Raw genomic sequence first — 21,946 nt, 5'->3', positions numbered from 1 at the left:
AATTAATTTATCTCCAAATCTAAAATTTCTAAATGAATTATTAAAAAATAATCTAAGAACAAGAAGATATTAAAATCATGGAAAAAAAATCCACGTGCAAGTGATTAAAGAAATGAACTCCAGTGTCTGCAGTACTTAAGTCCAAACACTATCCAAGAAACCTGTTAATCACTTGAGAYCAAAAAGGAAGCTGAGTTATAAGTACAAATAATAAGTAGAGCAACTAGTGAACAGCATGTTTATCTCAGCTCTGGTTTGAATTCCTTCAGTTTAGATTATTACTTGAAAGATATGTAGAGAATTTTAAAACCTTTTAACCTTTAAACTAAAAACGCAATGTAAAAAAGGCTAGATCCCTAAGCTTACTCACAAGCGATTATCTACTACTATCTTAAGCATAGTTTAAAAAGTCAGGTCGTGAGTTTGTGGCTGTAAGATCACAGCTTTTGAACATGGAAATTCAGTTATTTTTCAAGAGGTCAGAGCCTGAAAACAGCTGAGACAGCTCCAGCCATACAATCCCCCGTTAAAAATGAAATTTCCAGTAAATCATGCTCCTAATCTTTCACCAAACATTAGCATATCTGATCTAGAGCATTTTGATATCAGAAGTCATTCTTCACAGATAAGTAAACAAAGCAGCACAACTGCTGAGAGAACACTCCTATGCCAACAAAACTTTGCAGTGATTTACTTCAGAGAGACCTGCCAGCTATGTAGGACACAAGCTGGGAATGCAAACTATTTTTTAAAAGTCTTTTGAAAAAAGATACAGAAACGAAGGTTTCCGAATGACTAGCTCTTTTAGAGATTGCACTCAAAATAACAGAGAACAGGATAGAGGAAGTCACAGCCCAGATCAGACTATTTCTTCCAAAAAATAATCCACTAAAAATGAATGCTAAAGTACCTCTTACTATAATTCTTAGATGAGACTCCCACTTCCTTGTAAGGCTGGAATCTGGAAAAAAAAAACCCTCTCTACAATTCCCCTGAAAAACTGTTAGCTGCCCGCTGGCACACTGGTTGCAATATGAATCCGCACACCTCCGCAAGGACTGACTGGTTATAGCGTCGGTTTAGGACCTGGAAAGTTCATGTTCATTTCCCATGTTCATTCCCCAGTTTTGCCCGAAATTGTACAGCTCTTGCCTACTTATATATAATTCTACTCTCCACCTCAGTTTTTCAATAGCCACAGCACTCAGTAATAAAGACAAAAAGTGTGCCACAAAGCATCTTTCCCATCCATTTCTCTGAGGCTAGAGCAAACCGCTTATCTTTCAGACCCCGGWCCCCAGATAGAGCATGCTACAGGACTTTCAATACGCCTAAGGATTTCCGGRTAGTCAGTTTTATACACTTCAGATGGGAACTCCTCTTTCAGGAAATACTGAGAATTCACTGTTGAAAGGACAGGTAAGGCATTAATTCTAGAAGACAGAAGGCAATATCTAGAAGATAATTACTTTTAAATCAAATGGCTTATAGAATGCTGAGCCCTACYGCTGCAGACCGCAGCCATCTCAGCCACACCTGGTATTTTCAAAGACGTAGGTAACAGATGCAGGAGGCTTCAGCAYTGTACGTACTGGAGAGAGCAGAGCACATGCTTGTATTCCCTTTAACCAAACTGATACATATCTTTAATTGTACAGTTCTACAGCATTGAAATGAAATGTAAAGAGAAGATCACAAAGACAGACTATGCTACACTTCTATTTACTCTAAACCATAATTCAGAGAGGTAATGACCACCTAGATCTAAAACCAGTCTCCAAGACAGATACTGAATTTTCATTTTAAAGATTTTCCCGAGCATAAGATTCTTCCTCGCACAAATACTCAACTCTCTAGAGTTCAAGACATTCCATTGGAAAAGATAACTTCTTGCACTTAACTTATCCCATTACACCAAATTTGTACCTTGTGATAAAACAGGCTGTCTAGCTGCACCTAAATACTACAATATTGTTCTTGGTAGCGACTTCTATTTTGAAATTTTGAAACAAAAAAATGAAGCTCTTAATACGTCATTCTATTTACAAATGTATTACTTCTTGTTTGAGTTTTCTAAGTGCTCATGGCCTTGGGGTTTCACAAGACAGTAGCAAAGCAGAAAACTCAATTTGGAGGTGAAAACAAGGAGGGGGAAAAAATATACCATGCTGTCTATAGGGACCTCTCCTTTTTTGGTCTTCTGAATTTCTCACTGCAAATCATTACACGTAGGAATACAGAGACTGATCTACTTAGACCAGGCCAGGCCAACAAGTTAGCCAATTATTCTGCTCTCTTGAGATATCCCCTGCTAAATACAAAAGCTAAATTCAATGTTTCTGTTATGGTATTTTGATTATGAGATAGAAATAAGCTGAGACRTAGTTAGAGAGGGGGATTTGGCCACCTAGCAGTGCCGTGGTCAGTGAAAACTGCTTTCCCCTCCCTAGTTCCTCAATTTTATTAACAGTTTCTCTTCAAAGTGTCAGATTTGACTGAATCCAAACCTACCTTTTTTCCTCCTTAAGGACTTAGTCGTTTTTCTCATTGGTTTGACCAGAGGAGACTGCAATACTTGCAAAAACCATTTACTCTCCTGAGCATATTGTTCCCATAGGGACAATAATAATATCAATTACAATAAAAAAAATGAATCTTTTCACTGTCAGAACAAAAAAACAAACACTTCTGCAGAKTACAGGTTTCACTTAGAACTTCTCTCCCCCTTATATACCCTGCAAGAACCATTTCAAAAYAAAATTCTTTAAAAATATTTGGACATTTTCCATTAAAGAGATTCCAAAGCATAAGGGAGAGGTGTTGCAAATTATTGGTCTTATTCTTACTTTTACATAGTKGAGAAGCTCCTAAAGACACTGCTTTGCAGGGCAGACAGTAGGCCTATAAATTCACATTTACAAAAATACAAATTGACAAGCTTCTTCTCAGCCCCTAAAGACAAGGATAACACAATCAAAATGATAACTGCAACACCAGCACATTAGAACATAGTTCAGAAAAGCAATTTCCCCAAACTATAGTTGAAAAGAATAGTACAGTTACTTCAAGAGTTACTCTAGATTTAATCTCAAAAGACAAGAAATACTTCAAGAAACAGCTGCACTTTAGTTGCTAAATACTAGCTATCAGTGATAGTATCAGTGACAGTATCAGTGACAGGATCAGATACTATCAATGAAAAGAGAGTAAAATACTAAGTGTTAGCAGTCTCCCTCCCCTTTTGTTTAAAAACAAGCAAGGAAAAAAAAACTCGTAATGTTAAAAGAATAATACATTAAAGTCTCTCAGCACAGAAGCTAATCACATTAGGTTAGGATGACAACAGAAATAGAAAGGAAACTAAAGGCCTTAATTAAATGGTAAGATACTAGAACCATTCAGGCTCAAATGGAGCGTCCTTCCAAATATCAGTATACAATCTGATGATGCCAATTAAAGAGAACAGTCTGCGTCAGGTAACTAGCCAAACCCAGAAGTGAATTATGTTTCTTTCTAGCAATTAGCTAAAGCAGTAGGATTCCAGTATTTCTGAAACATCTTAGCTCAGTGTACAATTTTGTGTCTTTTAGTCCTTTCCAGAAAGGATTTTTCTTTTTCCATAAATCTCCTCCAAACTCAGGCCTCAGGATTCCCATAACAAGCTGTTAAGTTTGTACAATCATGTCAATTTACCAGCACACACACACACACAAATATTTTCCAAGCTTCTAGGAGTACTTACTGTGATAAATATGCTTCCCATTAAACCCACGTCATATTTTAACCAGATCCAAACCTCCTTCTTACACTTTAAGAAACAAGAGCATTGGATTCCAGAGGACAATCCTGTGACATAGGAATGCTTCAGGGTTTGTACTCCCATGGAGAGACAGAATGCAAGGGGCTCAAAACCACTATTTAAAACAGCATGTCCAGCCTCCAGAAACCAGCTGCTTCTTTCTCTACAAATCTCGAAAAAGCCTTCTGGGAGAGCAGGTGATTGGCCTACCTTGCATGTATGCCTCTATTTGCCGAATTAGCTCGTAAGACTTGGATCGGTCCAGAAGTGTCCGAATAGCTGGAAGAGGGTCCAGGACAATGGTTTCAGGGTGAGCATCAATATATTCCTGCAGAACAAATACAGGGGGAAAATAAAGGCATTAGTTTGTCTGAAAAGTGAAAAATACTGACTTAAGTACGTAATCAATCTCTAGTTTTCCTTCAAGAGAAGGCAAAGAGACATTGGCAATGCAGGAAGTGACCTGTCTGGACACTGACATTYGAAATAAACACAAACTTGACAGTTGTTTTAGGATGGCAAATTCCTCTTGTGGACACACCATCAGCAGTGAAACCTGTGCTGCAACCACATCATCTCTGAAGGAGCCACTGGCAAAGTGCCACAATAACAGCTGYGAGCAGGGCTGAGAAAAGCAATTAGGAAAAGAAAGATGACAYACTGCTATCTTGGGGTCAGCCTTGCAATTGCATTGAATTACTGCACATGAACATCAAAACCGTCTGAGTTGAGCTCAGAAATAAATTTAGGTTCTTTAATGTTGTTGTTTTTACTGTCCTCTAACTGTGCTGAACAGAGCGCTAAGAGCTGGACGACAGCGGCTGGAAATTGTTTGGCAGAGCTGCAGAGACTGCTGCTTCAGTGTGTCCTCCTGGAGTTTTGAAAGCCTCCATCTTGCTACTTCTCTAAGCTCATACTCTCCTTATYTGACAATAAGAAATATCCTTATGGATCTTCATCTTGGGAACTCAGTTCCCCATTCCCTGAGGACACGACTGCAATACATCTTGGCCATGAACACATACATAGCTGCCAGATATTGCAAGATAAGCTGAGTTCCATCTTTGCCCTCACCCTCATCCAATAAAATCAATGGGCTTAATCATCTATCCTACTCACCCAAGATCAGACAAACTTTTCCAAAGTTAAAATCTGCCTTTGTTTAACGTAACTTCCCAAAACCATCTTTGCATTTCCACTCATTTCTTCAAAAGCATTTGTGCAAATGCATGGCAAATGCTTTTTCAAGTGACTGTTTTCATTAAACCCTATTTCCACATGCTACCTGCTTCAGTGAATGAACCAAAGTGAATGTGGAACATTCCACAAGATACCCAAGAGTATGATGAYGTGGCCTTGGGAGATGCACTTTGCTGGAAACTGAACTAGAGGCAAAAGAATGGAGATATCTATTCCCAGCAACTGACTTTGCTCCAAACACTGACTAGCCGAGTGGGTTGGGTTTTCTGTTTTGTTTTGTTTTGTTTTTAAAGCAATGGCAAGTTATTGCTTGCTGCTGACTAAACAGTCTGAACTGATGGCTTGCTAAAAAGGGATTATTCTTTTGAGGCTAAGAGGATCCTGCACGAGGGTTTAGTGAACCCACTGCATCACTCAGAGCACACAAGTGGCTTTCCTTCACAGGGCCATGACGCACAATTCAATGGTAATTCATTGCCTAACATATATAATAATCCCTGAAGAATGTACAGAGTGAATTCCCCAAAGACATCCTTAATTGTGCTGCCACCTGGGAAAAAGAAGGGACAGAGCCTTTTCCAGAGTTGGTCACTAAGACTGTCAGATCCAGCTGCTAAGTCTTACACTTGCAAGCAGTGTCTCTGGATAAAAAGCCCCTTCTGGCTCGCTGGAGCAGGAGATGGGTTCGTTTCAAGTCATTAACACCCAAAACACATAGACAGTAATATTCATTAGTCTGCTGCCCCCAGCACATTCAGAGCTTCAAGTAGTGAGAACAGTTACCTACAAAACTAGGCACTGTCAGTGGAAGGTACAAGAGACTGTCAGCTCTCAAATACAGAGGAGATTTATCTGTTTTTAAACAGATGCCTTTTTACCTCAGGCCTCTTAAGCAAATACATCTGTGCTTCTCTACACATGTTGTGTTCACAAACAGCCAGAAGACATCTTATGGCATTAGGATGTTGCAGGGATTAGGGTGCTAGCTTGAACTTGCTGATCATGAAAGTCTGAGTCTCTCAACATATCTAAAGCATAACAAGAGAGCTCTTTTGTCTCTCCATGTATCAGCTTAAAAGACAGGAAGCTAACAAACTGTGCAACTTCATCAGTATACTGGGAGGATGAATGTGTTAAAGACAGTGAGGAGCTCAGCCAATACTGTAGTGTGGAGCCGTGTAAGTATGCCTGGTAAACAGGCTAATCGAGCTGTGGTCCTGAAATGTGAGCTCAGAGGAGATCTGACAGCAAACATCCCAAAGYCCTTCTGATGCATGTCCCTGCTCTTCCTTTCATACTGCAGTGATCCCCTCTGCCTTGAGTAGCCTCTGTTTCTGCAGTGAATTCAAGCTCCCCATCCCCTATTGAGCACATCCTCATTCTTTCTCTCCTACATTCATTTGCCCTGTCTTTGCCATCGGTCTTGTTCACATTAGTGCTTACACTCACATTGGCCTCCACGGATTGAACAATTTTCCCTTTCCTCTAGTCCCTTATCCACCCTCCCTAAGCTTACTGATACTCAGCTCAGCATTAATGACTTCCTCACTTTCTGTGCTCTTGTGCAATCAACATATTATGCTCATTCATGTTACTCTAGATATTTCCAGAAAGGACCTTGTCCTTTTCTGCTTTCTATAAGAGACTTGATGGTGCTTTATTTATAATGATAATAACTYTAAACTGATTAAAAAATCATCTAAGCCCTAAGCTTGACACAGCATAATGAAGTAGAACAAGAACTAAAGTATGATTCTGAAGTGATTGTACACCAGGCAATACTTCAATAGAAGCAAGCATCTAAGCTGACCTTCCAGTGACTGACTTCTTTTCCCCAATGGAAAAGAAGCCCCAATGGCCACTCTTAGGCAAATGGATAAAATACCAATGCAYACAAAGGAGGGAGCTGTTTTCCAGAAGCCCTTTAGAGTCTGGAGGACTTCAATGACATATCCTAAAGTTGAAAAGAACCTCACRGAGTAAAAGTAGACAGCTCCTTCAAACATACGCAGGAGCCAGAACACAAGCTCTCTTTATGAAAAGAACAGCAAATTTCTCAGGCTGCCAAGGGGCACAGGGATGGTAAAACTCAGAGACTGTCAGCACAGAGCAGTGAAGATCTGCATCATCTAAGTAAWGAAAAGGACTAGGAGCAGAAATAAGGGTATTCTGGAGCTAATCTTCTGGGGCTTAGCCACAAACCTCTCATTTTAACTGAGTCCAGAARAGGCCTCCCCTTTGAAGCAGAGTCTCTCAGTATAGAGTGAGGCCAATGTATTTTCTAGGCCATCTCTATTTGAGCACAGCTGGGGGTAAGCCCCAAGGATCAACCATTTAAGAGACAGGTGCATCAAAATGCACTCACCTCTTTGTAACTCTGCATCTGTTCTTATGGTATTATGTAGCCCTTAAATTTCCATCACAAAGAGTTAACTCTGCATATCAAAAGCAGAAYTATCAAGCTGCAGAAGGATATCCAAGACAAATCACCCAGCCCCTGCCCTGGGCATGTTCAACGCCAACATTATCCCAGTCTCCTCCACCTCACTGCAAGACCTCATCAGCATAGGCAAAAGAAAGAGTTCTGATACCTATGCACAAAAAAGTACTCAAAAAAAAAAGAAAGTACCAAACCCACCCTAATTAATAATATTAATTAACTAATAACTAATTACYACAACAGGAAACTACAATAAGAAAAATAAATTTTGCCTGATTCACAGGAAGAACTATGGTACCATATAAATATTGATTCTTTACTGGGAACCACTGCTCATTCAGACAGCACATTTTACTGAATATATGACCAAGAAGATCACTCAATAGGCTGCAAAAGTCCTGATATTGCCTAAGACACAGCGGTCTTCCCACAGCACAGAATGGATGCCCAACCAGAAATATGGACGTACTGATGATCACAAAGGGGGTGAGTCTAACAACTGTGACGGTGCATGAGCTACTAACGAACATGAAGTTGAAAAACAGAGCAGATGTGCAGAGGAAAGACAAAAACACTGAAGCCAAGAGACAGCTTTAAAGCAAACTTTCAACTTTAAATGTTCAACTTATCTTGGGTCACCCCAACAAAACAACCTCGGATTTACCGAAGACTGGTATCCAACAGCAGATCCAAGCAGTCCAGGCAACAATCTGGAGGATATTTAGGCTTTCCAACAATATTTTGAAAGGRCTCTGTCCCTGCGCTGCAGTTCAGCTTGACCTAGACAATGTCTATGTTTTCCTCTTTCTAATCTTTGACAAAACAAAAGCAAACAAGAAAAAACAAGGACTTTTTAGTAGATCCTCCTTTGTTTGTATTCCAGGCTTGGCGTTCAGTAATGCTGTGTACCAGCCCTGTTACTGGCAGAAGGCCAGCAATGAAACTTGAAATCAAAGAGAGACCGAGTATTTCATGTTCCCTATTAAATAGCTCTGGATATAGCCCCAGATTGAAAAAAAAAACTTTTTTTTTTTTTTAACATATGTACATATGAGAATACAACCGTGTGTCATTCTGCCCAAAGGTAGCTAAAATATACATATTTTTTTAAATATTTTAACAGAAAGTTGATATCATATCTATTGCAAATATTGGGGCATTAGATGGTAAGAGATACTGAATGACTCACTGACTTGACATTATTACTAAGTAATAAAACTTCCATGATCTTTTGTTTAATATTAAACAGAACTTCCACAGAAAAAATGTTAGCAAATATAATAGTAACTGTATGTACTTCTTCCTGTGTACAAAAACATAAAGATGATTGTTTCTAACAGTAGACCAATATTTTTCAAGCAGAAGACAGATGTAAAGAGACACACAAACTTGTCTAAAGCCACAGGAAGCTGGATCTTGAACACATATTGATCTCAAATTTGTTTGTCTCTCTAAATCTGAAAGGGATTCTTGCAACGTAATGGAGAAGAGAAGGGGTGAGAGATTTTCTCTTTTATTTTTGTGTTTACTGTGCATGTGAAAGCAACCTTATTAGTACTCACTTTCTCAGTTTTTCCTTCAAGAGTCAATCACATCTGGTTTTACAAACACCTACCCACAGGAAGCTATCTACCAGTTACCACTTGAAGGACAGACTCTTAGTTAATTTGGCCTGCCTGTGAGGATCTTCCAACACAAATATATGAAAAAAATTGTTTTTCAAATGGGAGAAGTACAGATACAGACCTGGGAATTCAGGTGCAAACAGACCATTTCAGCTTTGTGTCRATCCTTTACCCCCAAAGAAAAAGATTACTTAGCTTTGATAGTTTCCTTTGTCTCTTGCTTTGTTTCAGCAAAACATGTGAAAAGAAGTTTGAAATGTGTATTTTCCACTCACAGAGTCTCCAAGGGTATGTATCATCTTTTTGAAGCCAAGACTTCTGATGAAAGCAATTAGTGCAGTAGGAACAATGCACCCTCCCCTTCCCAACCCCTAACTCCTTTCCTTCCACAATATGCCACTAACTTTCCTTCCTCCTGGCCCCAAATTCATCTAAGGAAGCTTATGGATCAAGAATAGAAGAGCTCTTCCTGGAAACCCTCAGAGTAAGAGGGCCAACAGCAGGAAATACGGTGGTGCAGGGAAAGGTGGGTGGCGAAAGAAAGTAAACACTTTAAATTTACACCAATCTGACAGCAGAAGTCTGGCATGAAAATAGCTTGTTATTTCTTTTCAAGAAGGCTAATGCAAAGAGAGCCTTTGCACAAAAAGTTCTGAAAGACAAATTAATAACCCTATTGATTTTCCATCACTTGAACCATCATTTTGAATGGAACAGACTAATAGAAGGCTGCAATGAATAAAGTTACTCAAGCCTCTGTATAGCTATGACAAGCAGCTGTTCAGAGGGTATTTTGTTCTATGGGAGCATAACAAATTCYTCTAGTCAGTGTCCTACGCAGGTCAAAATAGAGACATATTCACTTTTCAATGTCATAAACTTTGTCTGGAAGGCAGGAACTGAGGTAGTCATGTCAAGCAGTATTACAGTTCAATTTTCTTTCTTTTAAGAAGGCAGGAATTGAAGCATTAGCAAGTGAAAGTCCTTGGGGACTATGCCTCTTCCCACCTGACTTCTCTCCCATATTCCTCTGGTCAAGAGGGAACCAGCAAGGACTGTAATAGTTTTTATTAAACAACAAATAATCTATGTTCAAACAGCCTAGACTAGCACTACTGTGGGTAGAATGGTAGAATTATTATYGTTTCTACCCTCCTCCCAAAATAAGTGTCCTATGAATCAAATGGAAAAATTTCTTTACTTCAAAGGGTCATTTTCATGCACTTCACAAGATGCTGCATGAGATCATCTTTTTGGCTTTGGATGAGATCACTAGGTAGTCATTATTTAATCTTTAATGCAACAGAAAACAACTTGCACCTGCCAATACTCTCCTGTGGAATTGCAGTCCAGATTACATCCAAATGACACGAGGACCTCAAAGCTCAGCCCTAAAGGTTGTCCTAGCAGCCAGCAACTCCCCCTGGCCATTTTCAGAATCTGCTTTAACAATTATTACTTTTTTTTTTTTTTAAGCAATTGAGGACAGTCAAACAGCAAGAGAAAAGGGCATGCTAAGAGGCCTCCTAATCTATCGGTACTCCGTAGCAGACCACAGCACAATTTTTCACAGACTCCAGAAGGCAAGCACGCAGACTGATGTAAATGGGAAGCCAGTTTCCTACTCAGCTCTCRTGGGAGACTATCTAGGCCTTTACAATACACCTTAAAAAAATRATTTTTCCAAAGGTCATAAATGTAGCTTGGCAGAGAGTTCCTCCTCTCGCAGGCAAGGATGCCTTGCACTCCGCTTCCTGGCAGATAGCTTTATAGAGACAACAGTAAGACAAGTGCCAGGTTTTACCTCGCTGTTACATTTATATCCAATAGCAAGAAAATYAGCATCATGAATTGATAGATAGACCGTGCCTGGTCTGCTCAAGATAATCAGTTTTTTTAGGTCAATTTAATAAACAATAAGGGAATCAAACTATTTCCACTTGCATGTAGGTGCCAGAAATACCACAATGCTTATGCTAGGTCACGCACACAGAAGCAGTTCTCTTMCAAAGTTGTCTATTTTCTAAGTTGCTCATTGATTTTAATTGAAAATAAAATCAAACAAAACAAAACAAAAAATACTTTATAAAAAGTGGATTATTACAAATGATTTCTTCTAAGGAACACCCACCTTACCTAATTTCTAATAGTTCTCAATACTCCTAAAAAAATAATATAGCAGAGACACAGATGGGTAGTAATCTCCCCTGCATCCAAGACAACGTGAGAGTACACACCCTTCAAGCACACTCTGCCACGTGTTTCAGTACTGCTAAAACAGCCCACTGCTCTGTCAGCTCATGGGTACATGTTTTACCAGCCAGCCAGTGAAAACTTCCYGCATGCAAGCGACAAGCGGCTATACCCAGCTAGCAGAAGCCCTACGCATAGCAGAAGCCCACAACCTGGTTTCACAGGGGTTAGGATATCATTCAAAAATGTGCTCACATGGGTCCCTGCTGTCTATTCTAGAAAAGGAACTTCTCTCATTTTGGAAGGTGCTGGGAGAGGCTACAACTCCATATCCAAAGTCAGAAATACATACAGTCCAGAAATGGAAATTCTGGTTTCACTACACTACATGATTGTGGACAGGTCATCCACTCTGCTGTGAAGAAGAACTCCCTATTTGTGAAGAAAAATGATTACATCAGACAGAGTGATTACTGCARCCTGCTCTGTAAATCAGATGTAATCACAGCTACTACAAATTCATATCAGAGTTCCACTCAGAAACAAAACAAACAGGTTTATTTTCCTGTGACAGTCATTCTTAGCTGCCATAAAGAGTTCTTTAAATTAATCTCAAAAGGAAGTTATTACCATTTTCTCTAATTTAGAACTTGCAAAAAAAAAACACACTTGGGGATGGAAATGGGATGGGCAAAATCATGTAATGAAATGGTGGAAAGGGAAGTGACTGAACCATACGAYAGAAGCCCCTTCTAATGCTATATGCATTAGGTTGCACTTACTTGCAGGAAGATGACATTATACACAAAAAGAATAGATGTATTAGATAATAAAGTGTTTACTGAACAACCAAGAACTAATGACAGGGAGAGAAGAAAGAACATCAAGTTCTCCGCTAACATTCTTGGCTTTTTTAATATTTTCATTTGTGGTTAAATTTAATATTCCTAAAAATGAAGGCCTTGAAGGCACTAGCCAGCTGGATCCAAGCATTTCGCAAGAAAAATTAGACAAGTTTTTTAGTGCAGCCCTGCAACAGACTTTCTAGAACATATCTGGCCAAAGCTTGCTGTTGTGAGCAAAGCAATGCTAAAATGAAACTAGGCAAAATGTTGAAAAGGGAACTGTTYCTTTTAAGAGACTGACACTACTGTCACCTGTGACATGAAATGAATTATGAAAATTTAGAGGTGATTTCAAAACACGAACAGGCTTCATCATTTGTCCTCTGCCCAGAAGATGCCAATATAAGATAATACTTGGTATCCATAGGGTGTTCTTCACTCAAGTTATTTCTTTCTCATACAAAAGCAGTTAGTTCAACTGCATTTACTAATCAAGTGAAGAGGCAGAGAATTATTTCTTCTCCATCCAACTTGCTGAGACACTTATCCTCCGTTCCATCTGCCTCTCCTACTTGAGCTCCGGAGGAAAAATATAAAGAATGTACTTCTGCAGACAGTGGTTTTCTGATGATAAATGTCTTTATCGATTAACAAATCCACAGGCAAGTAAAGGGTTCTCTGGCTTACATGTTGCATATGTATCAGACATGGGAGGAATACCATTGCTTTCTACAACACGTAACACATGATCCAACTGTATATTAGCAGAATAAATGACTTCAGATTTCCCACCAACAGCAAATTAGCTTCATAAGAATCAAAGTACCACTTCAGCACTGATATTTACAGGAAAACTAAGCAGTCCTTTACTAAGAAAGAGAGACTCATTTATGAAACGGAGACAGTGAGCTGAGGCACAGAAAGACATAAGCATTCTACAGCAACAGAGATGGGAACAGACTAGAGAACTGAATTTCAGCCCTATTATCTAGTCTCTGGATTACAGTTATTTCTGTTTTGGTTTACCATAACCTAAACCTGTTATAGCCTAACCTGTTTCCCATTTGTTCTCCGTTTAGAAAACARGAGACATGTCTGCAAAAACACCTAGGGAAACAGAATGCTCTTGTGCTATGTAGATATTTAAATCACTTTATCACTATGTAAATCCTACAGAAAGAATCAGACATCCCATGTCAAGTAGTACATATCTCTGTCAGTACTCTCCACAACTCCCCAAGATCAATGCCTGTTCTCACCTCTACACATTAGTCAACATGTTGCAAGAAGCATATCCCTGGTCCAAATCAATGACCTGATAGGCCGCAAGATATTAAGGCCAAAATGCTAAAAAAAAAATTCAGGCACATGAAACAGGAGACATGACGCTAATATAGATTAACTTGGGAAAGAGTATGGGAGAAAAGAACTGGGACAGGAAACGTTAGCTAGCATTAAAATTAAGATTCATTTGTCCCAGATCCTAAGGAATATTTCTTGCTGACTTTCTTTTGTAGTCCACAAAAATAAATAAATAAATAAATAAATAAATCTATGTCTTCCAACATTAACAAAGGTAGCAAGAACTGAAGCAGAGTGCTACGAAACAATAAAGCACAGGAATAAACTACTACGTCCTCTTTTACTTGGGTCACCTTGAACATGATGACACTCTTGATTCATTATTTCTAATGGGAGGGGAAGGAGAGGCAAGACTGAATTGTTGAACCTGCACAAAAGGCTATACTTGAATAGGAGATAAAGTAGGATTTTAGGGCAATATGAGTTTTCTTGTTAGCTTTTCTTAAGGCAATGATTTAAAACTGTTCAAAGTAAGTTGCTCCAGTCTTTTAATAAAGAAGGAATTAACCAGCCTAAGACATGCGAGAATACTTCAGTGAATTCACTGTAGGACATGGACATTACATCTTGGAAAAGGGCAGCTGGGGTGATACAGAAGCACAGTTCAGTGCCTCTGAACTTTGATCAAGGGCACAACTCGACAGGTTAACCATTCAGGAATGACAGAGAGGCACGTACGTTAATAGATGGCAGCTGCCTACAGGTATATAAATGGGAGGGGTCCCAGTGCCATATACCACAGTACACCGGATCTGAATACAACGTATTTCTCAGCTGTTCTGAAATGAGGCAACCCAAGTGAGACTTGTCAGCAATAGCAAAAGCTGTAATATTGCTCAAGTGAGAATTCCCCATAAATCAGAGGTCTGTAACCTTTTTTGATTTGTGTATGTCTAAAAATTACCATCGAGACTGCGGCAGAGAAGTCGCAAGACTTCTGGGAGTAGGCTTGTTTTTCTTCACTGGYTTAGCCGATCCCTTAATGATAGTCAAGGGATCCCCTCCCCACTTGCCCCCCACTCTTCCTACGGTCCAGGGCTTAAGAAGTGTGACAGCAAACAGCCGTTAAAAATACCCTTAAACCAAAGATCAGTTCAGCTCTAACCCACAATTCAGGTTTACAGACTAACACGCTCTAAGAGGGCATTCCTGYAAGGGCAGTGAGCTCCTGAGGCCAGCAAAGATAGCTCTAAGTACACAGGTCAGACTTACCCTATAGGGTTAAAAACAGCACCAGCTGAGGAGCTGGTAGAACGGAAGTGATAAAGAAAGCTTAAATACTGTGATCAGGAGATCAAGGCAGCGAAACTGATGCCATCGCCCAYGACAGCAGCACACAGATTTGATGACTCAAATAGAAATTTATGATTTCAGGTAGTTTCGCCATACTTATAAACAGGGACTCCTGTCCTCCTCCTTCCAATATACATTTTGGAAAAAAATGTGGAAATTTGAGACCTCTGCARTAAGCATGTGTGTGTCAAAACTAAATTATATTTTACTTTCTGAAAAAAAATGCAAACTGCGCTATATAGAATACCTTTTTCACAACAAAAAGCTTAGAAAATGGAAATAGTATCCTCCCCATATGTTTCTTAATATCATGCTGTATTACCTGTTATATGCAAGTTTGGTCTCCTGTACTAAACATTTATCATTTCTAGAAGTTTAAAGTAGTAGTTTCATTTCAAATAGTCTGTGGTTAAAAAAATKTATTGCTCTACTTATTATTTGAAATAAGATATTTTAACTTATACAGTTTTGAAGAATCTGAGAATTTTAGGAGAAATTTTGGGTGGGTTTGTTTCTTGTTGAAAAAGGAGTTGGTTGCCTGTTGGGTTTTTTCCTCCCCATATCAGAAACTGTTTTTAATAACTGTTTATTAGGCCCTCGCATCTCTAATCAGGTTATAATTCTTCTGTTCTATGCACTACCAAAAAAGATACAAAGAACAAGTCACTGAACTAAAAAATAAATATATATTACTTATCTCTCACAACTCTCAGAATTTATCATACATGCTCATTTGATTAAAAAAAATCTATCATTCTCACTGAGGTTTTCTAACTTAAATAGCTTTTAAACAGAAGCTTCAAGATTTAATCCGTACAAAAACAATGGATTAAGTTAAATGATAAAAAAAGTACACAGAATAATGTCAAGATATCATATCATCATTACTTTACGAAATTTGTGAGGGCAAGGGGTTGAGCTTTAGCAGGTCATTTTACCCCTCGTGGCATTCCAAGCGTGCAGCAGCTGTCACGCAGACAAGAGAACAGCCCATTAAACTCTCAGCCAAAGCTAAATACTCTACCCTGCTTCATACTGAACTTAGCCTTGGTAGTTAAATACAGCTTTAGCAAAATACCTCCTCTGTGCTTACTGCTCTTTTCTCCAGACCTTAGATACCTGCAAAGCTAAAAATGCATGATCATAAGCTATTGAATACAGTGAAACAAAGTAAAACAAAGTAAACAAAGTAAAGTTCTTACTGTATTAAAAATATTCAACATCCAATGACGAAACTTCCACTGAATAAAAGAAACAGGTTTCAGATACTAATTGCGCTGCCACACACTAATTGTTCTTGCAGAAGTTCCCCATCAGCATATGCTCCAGGGAACAAGGGAGGAGCCGCAGGATTATACAGTTATCACTGTGCTTCATAAAACTCGGCCTTCGGGAACGCACGCAGCGCAGTAAGGACTGGGAATCAGGCTTTCATGAGTTTTAATCAGCTGCGGCCAAGCCAACATGCGTGTACTTTCCCCTCTTTGGTCGTCAGTTTTTCCCGTTTATAGGATGGGCGCATTGTGAAAACAAATTATTTAGTGGTTGAAATACTGAAAGACAGTGAGCACTAGCAGAAAGTTCCTTAAGTCTATTGGAACCTGTCTAGTTTCTTCAGCCATTTATGAGTTTTGAGTGCTGTGGGTAGTGGATGCCTGTGCTATTTAGCGATCAATAGTCACCTACTATTCAGAGAGCTGGTGCCAGAGGGTCAGACCCACAAGTCAAATCTTTTCATCTCCTGTGCAGGTTTGAATAATACATAGGTGAGAAGAAGTAGAAAAGCTTTGCAACTAGAGCAAAGAGAATATTTTCTCCATGAAGTAAAATATTTTCTGTGTTACCAGTAACACAACATTAAGTAAATCAAATAGAACATTATTTCCTGAGAAAGCAAAGTCAAAACTGCACGATTTATGAGAGGTTTTTCCATCTGATGTAAGCATATTTCACAAAGGTATGAAAGTATTTTATTTAATTTTGCTTCTCACTGAAAGAGAAAAAAAAGATACGTCTTTGATCAAAGCCATCCATCTTCTAAAATGGTGAGTTCATCAACATTCAGCCTACTGATAGGAATCCTTCAGAAAAACAGTTCACTAAGCCCTTGGCTTGATTTCTGATCTACACTGTAAACTTGAGGGGGGGAAAATAGAACAGGCTTCTCAGCACTACAGGAGACACACTCTGAGCAGCCTTGACATTACAGATATTAGTATTCCTAAAACAGGAAAAAACTAGATAGGTTTGGCCCAGGTTAATTTAGTAGCTTTTGTCATGGAGAGATGCATGGAGAACCCTGTGAACAACTGCTCCTCTTTGTGGATGGCACTGCTGCACGTGAAATGACAGCAGAACAACCACAGGTGGGAAACCAGCTGTTACCTAACTTACTAGTACAGCRTAAAAACTGTCCAAAGTTACAAGTCCATCTTAGACTGACAAAACTATTTTTGCCAGAGCTCTCAACTGCAGAGCAGCACTATGCCAGAGAGCTSTTTTCAAACATCATTAACTACACAGAAAAGGGATTGAATTTGCTGTACCAAGTTCACCTTCCTGCTCAAATGAAAAAGGTCTAAAAATCACTTACCTGGAACCTGTGAACCAGCTCCAGTGACTGGCTGTCATTCTGGTCTGCTTCAAGGATGACATCTGTCAGTTTATGTATGATTACATCCAAAGGGCCCTGATCTTCAATAGGTTTGGTAAGGTCAAGCTGAAGGAACAGAGAGAAACCTTACATTAATACATGGAGGATCTCAGCTTTTGCTTCTGTCATTGTTCCTGCTGTTTCAATTCAGTTATGCTGTTTCCCCAAGGTACAAGGTGATGCCCTACACTGAGGGCATTTACTTTACATACCAGCTTTATTTTGTATGTTACTATAACCTCACTCACCCAAATCCCTCAGAATATGCATTTCATTGGCTGTCAGACCATAAATAAATAAATAAATATCAGGTTTTATGCAAATGTCTCAGCAGGTTAGATCTCATTTCTTTAACGAGCAACAAAGTCATTGCCAAGCATCTTTTATCCAAAGGTTTTTCCACACTTCTTGTCTGTTCCGAGCCAGTATTCCCCTCATTCAGCTCTCTTCCCCTTATTTAACATATCCTTGCAAACRGAACGAGCCACCAGAGACTAACATCACTAATAAAAGGAGCACCTACTGTGTCCTGTACTGAATGATGGCAGAAAACAGCACCCAGGACAGTAATGCAGGCACATAAAAGCAAGTGACTCAGGATCTTTGCAAATTCATCTGCTGTGGAGACAACTATTTAACTGGTGAGGAGTGCAGTTCCCAGAGCACAGCTAACCTGAAGGCAGGTACTGATGAGACAGCAGGATAGGAGCCCAAGCACCAATAAAATTAGAACAGTTGAGATCTAGCATCACCAGCTGCTGATCTAGCCAATCCATGCAGCTCAAACRCAGTTCTCAAAAAACTACTCTTAAGTGGGTTAGGCTTCCTTGAGCAGAATAACTGAAGTTAACTGTGAAGCAAAAGCAAAACTGAAAGAATATCATTATTCCTAACAGAGGCTATCTTTGCTAGCATGTATACTCTAAGCTCCTACTAATAGTTATAGGTTGTGGTACTAACATTATCTTAGAAATACTTACATAGATCTTAATGCGACTGGAAAACACTTTATATCTCTTCTGAGACTAATAGAAGCCCTGCTTCCAAGTGTACAGTAAACTCTCTGTATGCCAAGATTATGTAATGCGGAAAGATAAACAAGGCAGATTTGATGTTGAAAGGGGAATGCCCAGTGATACTGTTAAACTGTGGCTGAGTGAGGAGGTCCACAGAAGGTCTAGCTCTGCAAGCACTTTCACTTTTACTCCCATGAGTAGTGCAGTAGCAAGGCTAAGGGCAAACTTAAAAGCCTGCAGAATCAACACAAAATGAACTGAGATGCAGCTTAGCTAAAGATGTGAAAGGAGATGATCTACTTCTGCAACCAAGTTCCAGAAAAGCAGTTAATATCTTTAAAATAAACTTCAGGTGACCACACTGCTATTCTTGACTTTTCTTCAGCTGCTGACCATCACAGCTGGATAGAAACAGCAACATAAAGGGTCTGTTTATCTGGGTCAGAATAGACCCAGAAATGTGAATTAATTYGTTTTCAGGACTTGGAAAACAATGAGAAGCAAATAAGTATTTGAGATTGATTATTCCTCTACATTCTTACTGCATCTGTAGCTCAGTCTGCAAGGAAACATTCAGAAAACAAGAAAACAGYCCTCCCTTTCAGCCTTGACCTAGGAACAGAAACAAGCCTTCAAGGCATATCCAGGCATTCTGAGCACAGTGTTTTCCAGAAACATAAAAAACTATGCAAGATAACTTCTCCATGGTAGTTGTGTCAGCTAAAACCAATAGGCATACTGTGAAAATGAAAACAAAATGCACCTACTACACAAATTAGAAAGCATTAAAAAGGGCCCCTGTAACAGTGAACTGTTTCCTCCTTCATAAAGGAAACAATATCAGAAATTACAGCAAGATTACTTAAATGACCACGCCAACGCAGCTCTTCTGGTAGGAAATTCAATGATCGCTTCAGTAGGCTCAACTGGACAGCAGGTACGTTTCAACCACACAAACATACAGCTGGATCCAGTATTTTGTGGACTGGAAGATCAAACCGTAAGAATAAGTTCTCTGTGTTGTAGGCCACACTGTGGCAAGCAAACATTTTCTAAGCTATGCAGAACTTGGACGTGTTCCACCTTCCTTTTATATATTAAGGGGGGGGGAGAAGAAGAAAAGTTGGTGGGAGAGCAGAGGAAATGCCTTTTCAAGTGGAATATTGGACCCAATCGCAAGACCATGAAAGTGCAGTGCAAAATTTGTGATGGCCCTCTGCTGAGACAAACACTGATTCATTGTTTATCATCAGCTGGAATTTGAGCCCTCCAACTTCCTTTCTCTTTCAGCATCTCTCTCCCTCCAAACAGTCTTCGCATTTGACAAGATCACCCATAGGTTTGTTTTTGAACAGAACTAACACCATAGCAACAGAAGTGAGAGAAAAGATTTATCAGCCCTAGCTTGGAAAACAYTGAGATATGGATATGGTTTGTTTTCTTTTATGAAGTAGGCTATATCCTATGTTTCCTACTCTTCTCTTTGAGAAAACTGAAAACTTTGTTACTTGTCACCAAAACCCAGCAGAAACTAGGTGAATGACCTGCAGATGGCCTGTCAAAGCTGTGCGCAGAACACAATTTATAGAAAGTGCCCGATAAGGCATATGCCTTCCCAGGTGTTACAAAGCCATTTACCGAACAACCACGAGATATATGCTCTTATACATACCTGCCTGTAACTAGACTGCTGACCTTGTAAGGAAAGTCTGGAGTTAAAAAATACTCCTAGCTTAGAAACGTCGTGGCTGCCCCCCACAGCCCTCCTAGAGCATCTTTTGGAGAGCAAGCAGCAAACACAAGCTCTGTCTCTGCCCTGCTTTTCCCTTCCCCTTTTCTTCTCTCCTCTACACACAGCCAACGCATTACCCAAATCATTACACAGGAGAGGAAAAAAAATTTATTTCCATTAAGTGTAATTTGTTTAAAGTTTTAGAGTTGTTTTTCTCCAGAACACTGGCAGTCCATCTATGTTGTAGGGACAGGACAAATGCCTGGCAGAATGCCAGGACTTTCTATTGGTCCCAACTGTAATCCCACACGCAGGCGTTTCTGGAAGCCGTGTTTAAAAATAAAACTATGTCCAAGATTAAAAAAAAAAAAAAAATTAAAAAAAATTTGGATTTGTTCACTAAGAAAAACACAAACAACTGCAAATGTAGGATTTAGGAAAAAAAGTATCATTTATCTAAATGATTAAAAATAGTTTTGTGGGTTTTATTTTATTCAGTGTTCCCAGTACACATTATAATCACTGTATTTCAGAATCTGGCTCAGCTGGATTTTTTTTTTTTTTTAAGCTCTTCTTCAGAAATAGTTTTTGGATTATCATTTGTATGAAATGAATTCTTAATGCCAACCTGTTCTGTTCTCTGAAATGAAGATAAGATCTGTCTATTGCTACATCTCTGGGGAATTCACAACACAGAGGGAGATTTCCATTTATCCTCACTTTTCTAGTGAAATATTTTCATTAAAATAAACACAAAAAACAACCAAAAAAAACCCCAAACAAATCTACTGTTTAAGCATTTTGCTCCCAGTCTTGAAATGGATAGCAAATATCACTTGCCAGAACGCTCACTGTTAGGGTTTGCTTTGTTTCACTTATTTGTTCTGCTGTTCAGGACCAACAGAACAGGAGTATGTGACCTCTCCGTAACAGCCTGTCTTGCTGCAGAGGACAAAACTTGATGAATCTTTCGCCCAAAGGAAGTGAACAAAAGTAAGCAGAAAAACATCAGAAATCATAGGTTTCTTCTGAGCCTTCTCACAAGGCAGATCAAAGACTAAATCTTCAGAACCACCCAGGTTGGGCACCTGACATTACCTTGGGTGTTGGAAGAGTTAGTAAATGCCACAAAAGGGAAAGAATCAGTCTAATTTTCTTTCTCTTCCTGTAAAGACCTTTCAATGCTCTGCAATGTGTTTTCATAWATCAGAGTCCAAAAGTTTGTGGTAATTTAACTATTTTCTGGCACCAAATGCTCCTTCCTGTGAACAAGGCATATAACACCAGCCTGACATGGTCTCTCTGCAACTTGGCTCGTGAGGCTGTGTATGGATTTCTCTACATAAGTGCATTAYGCACATATTCAGTTAAGGCTGCACTGACCCCAAAATGTTTGGAGTTTATTTCAGGCTCAATTCAGTTTATTAAATTCCATTGCATCCAGGTCTTCAGATTATCAGTCATCATCTTCCTCTTCTCTATCTTCATCAAGAACATTTATGTCAAAAGTTTTTTATAACAAAGTATTTAAAATTATCCCCTTCTCCCTCAGGCCAAGCCCTAGTATTTAGCTTCACTGTGTATCAGTTTTGCAAGTCATAACGGGGGKGTGTGTGGGGGGGGAATTAGTGAGCTTCAGGCTGAAAATCCAAGTTTTCAAGGAGCTGAAAATTGACAGCTGATGTAGCTGTATATGGTGTTCTCTCCCCAAAAAGCTCAGGGACACAAGCCTCTAAAATATTTCACAAGTGTGCTGGAGAGGAAAGAGAGTAAGTAAAATATCAATAG

General features: G+C 39.2%; 1 protein-coding gene across 2 annotated transcripts in view; it reads right to left on the bottom strand.

Moving 5' to 3' along the window:
• ITPK1 (inositol-tetrakisphosphate 1-kinase) overlaps positions 1–21,946 on the bottom strand; it is a 156,225-nt gene that overhangs the window by 61,325 nt on the left and 72,954 nt on the right. For both annotated transcript variants that reach the window (XM_085317528.1, XM_085317529.1), the window contains 2 exons: positions 17,351–17,476; positions 4,010–4,127 (listed from right to left, as the gene is read on the bottom strand). In XM_085317528.1, coding sequence (XP_085173654.1) covers positions 4,010–4,127; positions 17,351–17,476 — 244 coding nt within the window. The remainder of the gene's footprint in view (positions 1–4,009; positions 4,128–17,350; positions 17,477–21,946) is intronic.

The sequence above is a fragment of the Rhea americana genome, unplaced genomic scaffold (assembly GCF_003343005.1).
Source record: "Rhea americana isolate MKP2758 unplaced genomic scaffold, rheAme1 scaffold_5, whole genome shotgun sequence".
In the NCBI taxonomy this organism is placed as follows: Eukaryota; Metazoa; Chordata; class Aves; order Rheiformes; family Rheidae; genus Rhea; species Rhea americana.
The sequence above is the reverse complement of the archived record's forward strand: the minus strand, read 5'-3'. Positions and strand labels throughout refer to the sequence as shown.